The sequence below is a fragment of the Pleurodeles waltl genome, chromosome 6 (assembly GCF_031143425.1).
Source record: "Pleurodeles waltl isolate 20211129_DDA chromosome 6, aPleWal1.hap1.20221129, whole genome shotgun sequence".
NCBI lineage: Eukaryota > Metazoa > Chordata > Amphibia > Caudata > Salamandridae > Pleurodeles > Pleurodeles waltl.
The window spans coordinates 641328615-641341085 of NC_090445.1; the positions used below are offsets into that span (position 1 = coordinate 641328615).

At 41.9% G+C, this 12471-nt stretch overlaps 1 protein-coding gene across 1 annotated transcript in view; it reads right to left on the reverse strand.

Moving 5' to 3' along the window:
- The window catches only part of STK38 (serine/threonine kinase 38), a 202793-nt gene that overhangs the window by 142038 nt on the left and 48284 nt on the right, over positions 1–12471 (reverse strand). The window contains exons 2-4 of the mRNA XM_069238981.1: positions 12289–12340; positions 12046–12168; positions 7656–7739 (exon numbers count right to left, since the gene is read on the reverse strand). Coding sequence (XP_069095082.1) covers positions 7656–7739; positions 12046–12168; positions 12289–12340 — 259 coding nt within the window. The remainder of the gene's footprint in view (positions 1–7655; positions 7740–12045; positions 12169–12288; positions 12341–12471) is intronic.

Here is a 12471-nt window from a genome sequence, read left to right on the forward strand (position 1 = left end):
TTCCTGAAAGTTTTAGGTCTATCAATATAGAACATGAGGGCTCTTTTTTACATCTAATGTATGAAGAGCTCTTTCCGCAACAGGATTTGGTTGAAAGAAAAAAAAGTGGCAACTCTATTGATTGGTTGAGGTGAAATTGAAAAACCACTCTAAAAATGTAGGGTTGGTGCCGAGAACCACTCCATCCCTATGTAGTTGGAAGAAAGGTTTTTCCAAGGTTAAGGACAGGAGCTCACTAACATGTCTAAGTGAAGTGATGACGACTAAAAATGCCACGCTCCAAGAAAGGAATTGAAGGGGGCATGAGTGCGAGGGTTCAAATGGAGCGCCCATGAGTCTAATGAGAACATCAATAAGGTTCCATGAATGTGCGGTTGGACCTGTAATGGAATAACTCTTTTGAGCCCTTCCATGAAGGCTTTAATCACTGGGACCTTGAACAAAGAAAGGTGTTGCCTATTTTGTAGACAGGCAGCAACTGCAGCGAGATAATCGCTAACCCAGACTTTTGTAAATGAAGCAGATAGCAAACAATGTCTTGCACAGTGGCTGTGAAAGGATTGATTTGTTTTGAGTGACAGTAATGGTCCACTTTGCCGCACAGCAAGTTCTAGTGGTAGCTCTACAGTCTTTAAGAATTTCTGTACATTCAGGTGGCAAATTGACGTAACCAAACTCTGACCCCAGGAGCCAAATTGCCAGGTTGAGAGCCTTGGGATCTGGGTGCACGATTTCTCCATGGTTCTGAGTGAGAAGGTCTGGCCTGTTCGGAAGCTTCTCATGGAGAACTATGGGGAGGTCCAGTAGTGTTGTGAACCAGGGTTGAGAAGCCCATGTGGGAGCTACTAGGATCATTGTGAAAGATGCTTGCCTGAGCTTCCGAATCAGAAATGGAAGGAGTGGGAGAGGAGGAAAAGCATGGGCAAATATCCCTGACCAACTCATCCTTAGTGCGTTGCCCTCGGATAGTGGGTGCGGGAACCTGGATTAGTGACCTTACTAATTTCTTGGAATAAGTTCTAATAACGGACGTCCACGACTTATCAAGGTTGGCTTTTTCACAGCATACTATATGCTTTGCATTTGTGATGTATCTGGCATTATAATATGTCTGGAAGATATAGGAAACCTACACAGAAATACATTGACAGGGCTCAGAAGATTATAACCTTGGCCTTGAGAAAGTCTTATTTATGAAACACGTGTCAGCTGTATTCTTATTTGAAGGGGCTATTTCTCATATGGAGTAGCTGGTGTTCTTATCGGAGGCATACGAAAACGAACAAATTAAAATCTTTTTGATGGACCACATTACAGTTTTATACGTTTCTGTATAAATATACGAAGGACTGAACCTTATGGACTTTCTGGTGTGCCATGGTACATCGTTGTTATGAACTTGGGTTGTTCTTCAACCAACATGTATGCACCTGAAGTGGTTGGGTGTGGTACCGTTTGGCACCCATGATACATTGCAGCCCAGCATATGACTATTTTTGTTACTGAAGGAAGTGCGAACCATACACTGCAGCCAATATTGTTTGTATAATATGTCTTACAGAGGGACCATATAAAAATGCTCTGATAGAATGGATTTCTTAGATGGCCTTAGATCTAAGACTGGCCACAAAACGCTGTCCTTTTTGGGTATGAGGAAGTATAGAGAGTATACTCCTCGACCTTGGAGCTGGAAAGTGACAGATTCTATTGCACCTTTGACCATAAGAGCCTGTACTTACTGTTTGAGTAATGTTTGATGCTGGATTGAGAGTGATAGGAGCGAGGTGGAATGTTGGGATGTGTGGTAATGTGCTTCAGACAATAACCATGTTGCATAATATCCAACACCCACTGGTCTATTGTTATCTGTTGCCAAGTGGGGAAAAAGTTGTGTCTGTCCCCTGACAGTCATCATATTATCGGGGGGAAGCGAAACGAAGCAAAGCAAGTCACTGCTTGCTGGTAGTGGTGGTGCCATGTGGGGAAGCACTTTTGCCTCTACCCATAGAGTTGTTTCTTCTATAGGAGACACTATAGTAGGTCTTTGTGGGGAGTATCAACTCTGCCCAGGCAGGAAGGAAGTGGAAGCTTCAAGAAATATTTGTTTTGGGGCCTCCACATTCGTTAGCTGGAGTGGCGAAAGGGGCCCCTGGATGTAGGAACTTGAGGGGCTCCCATGGACTTTGCAGTCTCAGAGTTCATTTTCATTGGGGCACAAAAAGATGTTCCTTGTTAAATTGAAGATTGAGGATGTTCAGCTAAACATCAGGCTTGAAGCCTGGAACACACAGCCAAGCATGTTGCCTAAGGAGTACCTAAGATTAATACTCCTCGCTGCTCTGTCAGAAGAGTAAAGGGCACATCTAATTGATGTATTTGAGTTTAGTTTACCTTCACCACTAATTCCTATCCCCTCTTTCTGTATTTATCTGGCGGATGTTGGAGGAGTTCCTCCATCTCATCCCAGTGAGCACGTTCCTATCTCGCTAAGAGGCCCATGGATTTGGCGGAATGCCATTGGTTAGTGGACTGAGTTGCAACCCTCTTACCCAAAGAATCCATTCTTTTGCTTTCCTTATGAGGTGGTGGGGTGTCGCCAGGTACTTGGGAGTTCGCCCTCTTTCTAGCACCGGTGACTAATAGGCCATCAGGTGGTACTTGTCCTGTTATGTATACTGGGTCTGAAGGAGAAGGTTTATATTTCTTATCCACCCTGGGAGTGTTAACCCATGCTTTAACTTGGTCATCAAAGATGTCCCCTGTATGGCGAAGCATGCCTTAAAGAATAGGCAGGTACTGTGTGATTGTGTGTTAAGGATAGTGTCTCAAACAAAAAATCCTCCTCAGGTTGTACTCCGTGAAACGTAGCCACCGCAGCTAATAGCTCCTGGTAAATGGTTGAGACATCAAGAGGTGATGGGCGTGTGGGGTACAGATCAGGGTCTATGTCCCCTGGCAGGTCAAATTCATAGGAGTCCCAGTGGGGACATGAAAGGAATTATCCCTAGTATCTGGGGGACCGGTGCCATCACCAGGGGAGCTCCGAGGAGAGACATCTATGGACTCTATATTAGGCTACGGTGAAGAGGGCATGTTTGGTAGAGTTGGTGGATGTTGTGGTGGTAAGGAAGGTGGTGAAAGTGGTGGTGGCAGCAAAGGACTAGTGGCTTTGTCTGTCTATTTACATTTAGATGGTACGGGAACATCTAAAGCCTCTTGAAAAGAGAGATGTCTTTCGGAAGGTGGTGGCTGGCAAAGGGGTGATTTAGCCATGATTCTACCAGTCTTTCGTTGAATCTCTGCTGCCATTTTTTCTTATAGTATGTGGAGAATGGACTCCACAGTGCTCGAAAGTGTCTTTTTTGACATCGACTTCAATGGTTTCAGCTCTGAGGTGGATTTGTGTTTCTGCACCAAAGCTGTAGATGCCGATGATTGACTCAGGCCAGAGGCTGTAGAGATCGAAGAGGGTGTTGGTGCAGAGGTTTCGGCTTCAAATGGTGTTTCGCCAGCAAGCCTGAAAACAAGGCATCCAAACTTTTCTCGGTGCCGACCATGCCCTATAGGCCTCTTGATTCGGAGACATGTGTCATTGGGGGAACCGACTTGAGGTGGAGGTGCAGGGGTAGTGTACTCAAAGCAAGTGATTCCATCAAAAAGTTGGTGATTTCAAACTCAGGATCAGAGTCCAACATGGCCTTCATGGACAAAGCCTCCTCTTCAGCTACGGAAGCCTCTGGATGCAGCTCCTCCTCAACTTCCTGATGTCCAAAAAGGTCAGGAGAGTCCTCAGTGGCCCTTTGCTGCATCTTGAGCCAGTGTGCTGGTTGATCAAGGAGCATTTGCTTTTAGCAGGCTGCTTTTAACAATCAGCTTCCCTGTGGTCCAGGGAGAGAAATAAAGATTACAGACCTGATGAAAGTCAGTCCATGGGTACTTTGCGTGACAAAGTGGACAGAAACTAAATGGTGTTTGTTCCATCACCATGATGGCACCATTTACAAACGGAACCAAAGACGGTGCTGGAAAGCACCTACGGGCGAGGCCCTGAAGGGCTGCGACAAAGGTGCATAATCGACGGGTGGTTGTGGGTTGACGTGCAGGGAGAAGAAAACACTATCAATAACAATACCAATGGTGGACAGAATAGAATCGAAAGAGAGATCCTAGAACAGTCTTGAGTAGGAGCGAAGCACGCACATCCGAACCCAACAGCAGAGAGAAAACAATCTAATAATGGAGTGAATGCCCATGCGCAGTATTACCAGGAAAGAGGAGTCACTCTAACTTGGGACTCAAAAGACTTTCTTCAAAGAAAAACAACCTGCACACAACCAGACCCAACAGTAGAGCAGAGCAGAGCATATGTATCTACAGCCACACATGCCTTGAATGTAAGATATCCTAAAAGAACTTTTGAAAACCTTTTTTTCCACCCTTACGTTTTCCCCCCTGCACTGTTCTGCCAGAAAACTGGCGTAAAAGACTTCAACTGATGATGCTAGGTGAATGGCAAGTTCGATGAAAACTCATCTACAGGGTCTAAAGTTATAAGCAAATCAAAAATGAACTTCGATGGAAAGTGTGGCTAAATCATAAAGTACACATTGGCGACCTCCACAACATAATATGTACAGAGAGAGCTATTTTGAGTGGCTGTGTACGTATGACAAAGAGATCAATCGATCCTTGGAAAAAGATGTATTATTACTATGGGTTGAGGGAAGTATGCGGGGGAGAAGTGTGCCGAGGGAATACAGAAGTGCCTGGTAAGGGAGAAAGAATCAGTGGTACCTTTGCCCAAATGAGTTTTAGTATCAAACGATTTACTTTTCCTTTACTATGAACCCATTATATAAACACTGAAAAGAGTGACACTGCCAATGCATAGAGAATCCATTATCCTAAAGCTAAATATACAATAGCCTGAGATGGTTTGGAGCTGAACATTAAATGTCAGTATAAATAGGTGCAACAGGTATTTTCTACGGAGATCCAAGGACATCAAAATAGTTCCAGCAGACATAACCTGCAGGGCTTACTGGAACCAAAAGGGACTGCCTACCAAAATTCAGCATGATTTGTCCAAACAGATAATCATGCTTCCTTGGAAACGAAAACAGAGCTCAAAGCCAATAGTCTGTAAGAAGGAAAAAAACATGAAATGCCTCAGATGTCACACACAAAACCAAAAGAAGGGATTAAGAATAAGAGAAACAATCATCATGAATCTGGACACTCGAACTAAAAGATGCCAAAACTTACAGGCATAATTATATGACAACATAGGTTATTTAGACAGTTCACGGACTCCTCTGAAAAAGCAAACATCGGCCTAGATGCTAACAGGTGTGGACAGCAGGAACAATTTTAGCCAGAGTTAAAATGCTTACAGCTGCAAGCACCTTTATATTTACGGCTAGAAATATATGCCTACACTGCCAGCCCAGTACTTCAGAACAAGCGAGACTTCTATCAGCTACTGCAGTGTGAGAAGAGTGGTATATCACTGACATTAACCATCACTCTCTAGGGTTTGTGGAAGTACGCTAGGAATCTCAGCAGGAGCACTAAAGACAACGTTTTTCCTGGTTGAGGATTTCCACCCACCTCAAGTTCACCAACTGACGAAGCACATTAAACGAAGGTTAGACATCTAAGACAGAATAATGAGCAAATATTTACTTCAGTCAGAATGTGCAGCATCTTTGGCAACTGCAAGAATGCCTCTGTTCTCACAGGCAGCCCTTTCAGGATGACGTATTCCATTCCATTTCTGAAACCTCTTTAACCCATCTATCAATCACATTAAGCATCTGGCCTAAAAGAAGAACTTTCATTGTACTTTGCAGAAAGGTGGACCCGAGGATTTTTGAACTCCTATCCCCTGCTTCATTATCATGTTTTATATATTACATGGTTTAAGCGATATTCCTATATTTTCCACTCCTTGCTTCTCCATGTTCCTCTTTGCTTTATTATACTTACCTATATTTGTTCACTTATATGTCAATGTTGAACTTTGTACTACAACTCCCAGAGACTGTATGCGAATATTTATTTAGCATTCAGCATTTGATGCAACAACAATGAACTGTTCAAAAATTATCTATTATGGAGATGTGTTAATAAGACAGAACCCATTGTTAAAAAAGAGGCTTTATCAAAAGCTTTAAATACAGATCTAGACGAACTTTTAGGTAAATTCATGATATCAGTCTTCTCAATTACAGCTTTCTAAAAATCTTATCAATTGCATATATAAACTTCCATCATGTCTACGAACACGGTTTTGGTTGATGCTTCTATTTTCTTTAAAGTGGTTCTGTTACTCTTGCAGACCTCCATGTCCCCTCTTAATGCCCAGCACCTGTGTTCTTCCCTCCCAGTCTTGCCACCCCTTACTAGAAAACTCAATCTGTGGGCTCTTGCCATCTATTTCTTGGTCCGTTTTGATCTGCCACCCGAAATCCATTCCCTTCCCCTAAAGCCACTCTGTGCTGGTATTATCTACCTGCATCTGTCATGATGCACCCTCCTCTCTATGTGACCATTTGCAATAGTTTAAATACAGAAACAACACGATAACGAAATTCTAAATGACATTCACTCTTCGAACATATCAGTAACCAAGACGGGATGCTATGATTTACAGTAACACTCATTTCTTTTCACCTTAAATGAGCTGCATTCTCAGCACCACCCTTCTATCCAACAGTTTACAGTGCAGAGCATATTCCCTAAAACTGTTGGAATATTTTTGCATACATTACTTGTTGCCACATCACACTTTACAACTTTAAAAAAGCCAAAGAAAACAGTACTCTTTTCTTTGCCTACTCCCTTTGCCAACTTAGACCTCAATTACAAGGTGAGCAGAGAGGAGCAGAATCCCTATATGGAATTCCGCTCTGCTCAATCATGAATGAGCTGTCGATCCTGTACCCCAAAGTTCTGTGGGAACAACTCACCTGATTTTACCAGCCAGAAAATCTAGCTAGTGCAATCTCCTAGGTCAGTGCAAGGCACTGTCGTGAAGAGCTGCCAGGGCCTATTTCCTGGTCCAGCTGCCTCCCTACCAAGGCACAGTGAGAGCATGTAATGCACTCCTCTGCCACGCAGCATCCTCTGCATTCCTCTCCTGCCCAAAATCTTCACACATACTTACTCCTAACTCATAATCAGGGAACTGGTACTAATACTTCCCTGTATCTATTGAGACCAGATATACCCATGTGTCATTCATAATTACTCTTGACTTACCTCAGTCGGTCACGGGCCTGCTATATGACCACCCAATGGGGAGATCATTTTAATAGTGCTGAACCTGAAATTCTCAAATTTGATGGCACTTCAGCTTCTTTTCTCTCTTTCCTCCCACTAACCCTCCACATACACCTACATTTAAAACAAAGTATTTCACTTAGTACTGCCTACTTGTTCTGGACTATTATCAATCTTCTTCATTGTAATTGTACCACTTACAAACTGTACAGTGCTCCTAAACCACCGGCAATTAGGTCTGTTTTCTGCATAAATGGCAACTAAATAAATGAAGATATAAATGATCCTGAAGTCAGGACTTCCAGTTTCAGATAATGGCACAAATGACTCAATGATCCATCATATAAAAGCCCCTGAACAAGTAGTCTTACCTGCTCTTTTTCCAGCATGTCAGCCTTCCGTAATATTTTCATTGCATAAACATGACCTGTATCCTTCTTTTGCACTAACCGCACCTGAAAGCAAATATTTAATTTTACTTACAATGACAGATCAACCCAAATGAAAACGCTTCAAGAAATACTTGGGTGTAATTGAACCATGAAGGTTTTGGGTCCCATTAGTGTGGATTCGTTTTGCAATCAATTTAAAAATAAATAAATAATACCCAGAGAAAACGTACGTCAGTTTTCCATAGTCCAATGACAACTGCAAACAGTGATTTGAGCGGTTTCAACTAAATGACGAACTAAATGCACTGAACATTCCAAAACATGAGGGGATTCATTTTCAAAGAATTCAACTAATAATTGCTTAAGGTACATTAGGCAATGAGGTATATGAAAAAAATGTGCAATACATTACAGATAGATAGGATTAATCACTGGACAAGATTCTCTTCACAATAATTGCAAAGGACATTTTCAAGATTGAAAATAATGTGTAAGAATTCCGCACCTTTAGATGCGTTATGTTCACCCTTAACTTTAAACACAGACTCCAGTGCTTAAATGCTCATGATAAAAACACATCAGCACTCGGCAGAAGCTATGCACCATGCCCTATGCAGATATGATTAAATGCTTTAAATCTATAGTGTGCGCCTCCTGCACACTAGCAGAATATGACAGCTATGCCGCATCATTCATATACAAAATCATTGAATTACTTATTGATGTGTTTGTGTAAACCGTGTTATATAAAAAGACAGTGGCTGTACCTATCCATCACAGATAAGGCAAAAACACAATGTTGTGCAGGTGTACAGATTTTTTGTATTCAGTGTGAGCATTTCCAAAGCACGGAACACACCTTGAGGAAATAAATAAACAAACAAACATAAATAAATAAACAAGGGACAACAGGGCATCTAATATAAAGAGGCCATTAATTTATGAAGAACTTTAGATTCTGAAATGGAATTAGGTTTTGAAAAGGTGGGTCTACAGATAGTGGCGTAGCTAGGTTGTCAGGGCCTTTAGTGCAAGCAAATAAACTTTGCTCCTCTGTTGGTCACATCTCAGTCTGTCAGCTGCCCCGACACTCTCAACCTCATTTGACATAGTATACACAGAGTATTGTATTTCCTCTAACTGCACTGCACTTCAACAAGTCATAACCTTAAAAGCATTAATTACCAAAGCCAATAGGTTTGGCCTTTGTAAAGAGCAGACACACAAAGACATGACAATCAGGGACCCACACTCACACTGCTACCATCATAGGCACACCCCTCATGCTACACTCACACAGGCATATGCCTCACTCTGCACACACACAAGCGCCAGTTTCAAACCGTGGCCCTTTTACCCTGCACTCTCAAAAGACAATCTTAGTCGCACAGACACAGCCTCACAATGCACTCTCAAAACATGGTGGCTATCCTGCGCTCACACAACAAAACTGCCCATACACAGGTACATCGCTAACTAGAAAAAAAGCAGAATTCGGACAGGTGGTGGCATAAAAGACATTTATTGAGTATCTGGTGAATAGGTGCACTGGTGAAATTCAAAGATATTGAGGTAAGCTACACTGAAGCCTGAATGTCCATGGAGGTTATCTAATCTCCCATCAGCCACACTTGGATAAGCACAGCAGACTATGCAAGTCTGATCTTTGTGAACTAAAAACTCCCACTTCCCTTCTGAAAAAACAAGGTGGCAGTTTTCTTTGCAAGCATATGCTAAAATAAATAGAGAAAAAAAAGAAAAGAAAAGAAAAAACATGCCAACTAGATGTGGAGGGCATATGCTTCCATTACAAACAAGCATTTACAATGCAACGGGTCTCGCGTTTGCTCATGTTAGAGCTGATCGCGTTGTAACCCGACTTTTCACCTATCGGGCAAAAGTGCATTTATGTACATAACCCGAAAAAGTGAAATTAACTATGTAAAGCGCTCGACTTCTGCCAAGCGAGATCGCGCTCGTAAATTAGAGAAAAAGAAGTCCACGAGCCCGATGGAAAACAGCGAGCCTCGCATGTTTTCTGTACTTGGTCGCTGCGCTCGAGGAGGGCTAGCAACCGGAAAAGGAATGACCTATGCGTGCCTTCGAATAATGAAAGCAAGCAGATTTTATTAGGCAAGCCCACGAACCAATAAAAAACACTGAAGTGAAGTTGACAGGGCTCCGAGCCCTTTTCTAAATACAAAAGCGTCTTGCTGCGATACGCATGCAACGCAGGCTCGACCCTAAAAAAGAAAGCAAAGCTTCACACTGGTCTGCCATTTAGGGACAGTAAAAAACAAAAAACAAATTCAGAGTACAGAGAATAATGTTTCAAGGTAGTGGCATGGTTTTGAAGCTTGCAGCAATGATGCATGGTACCTTGCATAAAAAAATTGTGATTCAGTAGCAATGGCAGCAGAGTTGCTGGTACTCTCATTACTCAATTAGCATGAGTCTGCTGTTGCAGGTGAGCTGCTGGGGATGAACCAAAGGAAATATCTCCTGAGGTCAGACTCCACTGGATGCAGAGTAACAGTGAAGGCAGGCAAAATGTTGTTACTCAAACCACTGATATTTGGGATGTTGGGTAGTTTGTCTCCAAGGCAGAGCCAAACATTAACAACAAAGCCAATGGCTGAAGAAGACTAAGGAGGGCTAATCCACTGCCCAGCTGTATGTATGTTGTTCTGAACGGCTGAGCCAATATGTAAATTACACTGTCTGATGAATAACTGAAACTGGCTTACCCAAAGCCCATTTTCTCTAAGCAAGATTATATATTATTTTGAGAAAACAGGAAGCTGGAGAGACAGCTAAAACTGCTGTTTGCTCAGACCTACAACACACAGAAATAGATAGTGCACATGGAGCAAGAGCCCTGTGGTTTTTTGACTCACATGCATAAGAGATACAGCACTGGTCAAGAGCATCACAATCTTCCCTGAAGGACATGGAGCATGTGTGGTACTGTAGGACCTTCAAAGACATGGAGCAAGTGTGGCACTGCAGTGCCAGCCAGTGCAAGTTTCCTTCAAAGGCATGGAACAAGTGTGCAACTGCAGGGCCAGTTAGTGCAAGCTTCTTTCAAAGACATGGAGCAAGTGTGGCAGTGGGCAGCACAATTACGCCTCTGTTAAATTAAATTAATCAGTAGCATTTCAGAACTGATACAGGTGTAAGCAACAGCACTGGAGCGTATGAGTGCAAGTGTGCTCTCACACACACAGCAAGATTTCCACACACAGAACAGGTACAGCACCGGACAGGAGTACAAGCTTCCCCACAGAACACATACAGATCTGGTCAGAAATAATGCAAGCTTTCCTTGCATGCTTAGAGCATGGACAGCATCTGCAGCACCAGTCCAAGCCTGTGTGAAAATATACACAATGGGATGCTTTTGCTGACACACAGCCCAAGTACTAGATGGCCAGCAGCAGCAGTGCAAGCTAAGATATCCACATATACAAAACATGTATCACACTGGCTGCAGCACTTAAGCTTATTTCAGAGTAAAGACAGAGGTCCACATTATGCAAGTCAGTACTGGACCAGCACCTCATGGGAACAGTCCAGCCAACGGCTCCTCCAGAAGGAAACACAAGCAACCCTAGACTAGTTTTGGCCTTATTAGGCCTCCTAATTGAGTTGTCTCTTAGATCTTGTGTCATAGTGAGCAACTGACACAAACCTGTGCATACTCTTGGCCTCTTAGGTAGTTACATCAAACACACAAAAGGTGATGGAAGGAACGCTTTCGATAGCCCAAACGTGGGACCCTTGCTCACAGTGCCAAATGATCCAAGTAATATCTCTCCAATCCAAATAAGGGTGAAACCGGTCTGGAGTTTCTTGTGTTCCAGTCTGGAGAGGGCAATGCATGGCAAACCGGGATTACTACTCCCACGAGGAACTGGGTAAGTACTGATCTGCATAAGGAATGCCTCTGCCTAGAGTAGCACATTTGGTAAAAAAATAAAAATAAAAATAAAAAAAACAGTGGTTTGGAATACTACCTCAAGTGATTGCCAGTGCTAGACTATTTCCAGGCATTATTCCCATCACATTTTGTGTTTGATGCATGTTTCATTGAGAATAATTCCTTTTCTAGGTCAGAATAATTTTGTTCACAGGGAGTACATAGAACAAATACAAGGAGGGGTGATTTAGATTGTCATCAGTTTCAGTTTGGAGCTCGAATAAAACAGCAAAACACACATTCATTTATATATTTATTTAACAAGAGCAAAAGTGCCATACTTATTGGCAGAAGTTATAAATAGCAAGACATGTTGTTTTTAGACGAAACTACAATTATTACAATGACCTGGTAACACAATATATTTGTTCAAAGTTGCTTCAATCTTACCTCACCAAATGCTCCCCTTCCAATTACTTTTAAAGATTCGAAATCTTCCAATCCAAGTCTAGTTCTTTTTAAGCGAAGAAACTCTGTTTCCTTTCGAGCATGAGCAGATCTTCGCATCCTTTTCTGCATAATGGATCAAAAAGAGTGTGAAAGAAACTCATTTTTTTATATTAAATATTTTTTAAATGAAAAATATTACTTTTTGCAATTGTAGATTGTAGGCTTTTTGTATCATCTCTTTACCTCTTCATCTCGCAAACCTTCATCTTCCATTACTTTCTCCAACTTCTTTTGTCTGAAAAAAATATTTTAAAAAAGTTGAAATATAAACTAATATACAACAATATATTTCAAAATTGTTTAGAAGATATTATGAAATAAGAACAAGTGTGAGAATAAGAAAATATTTAAAATTAAAACGAATAC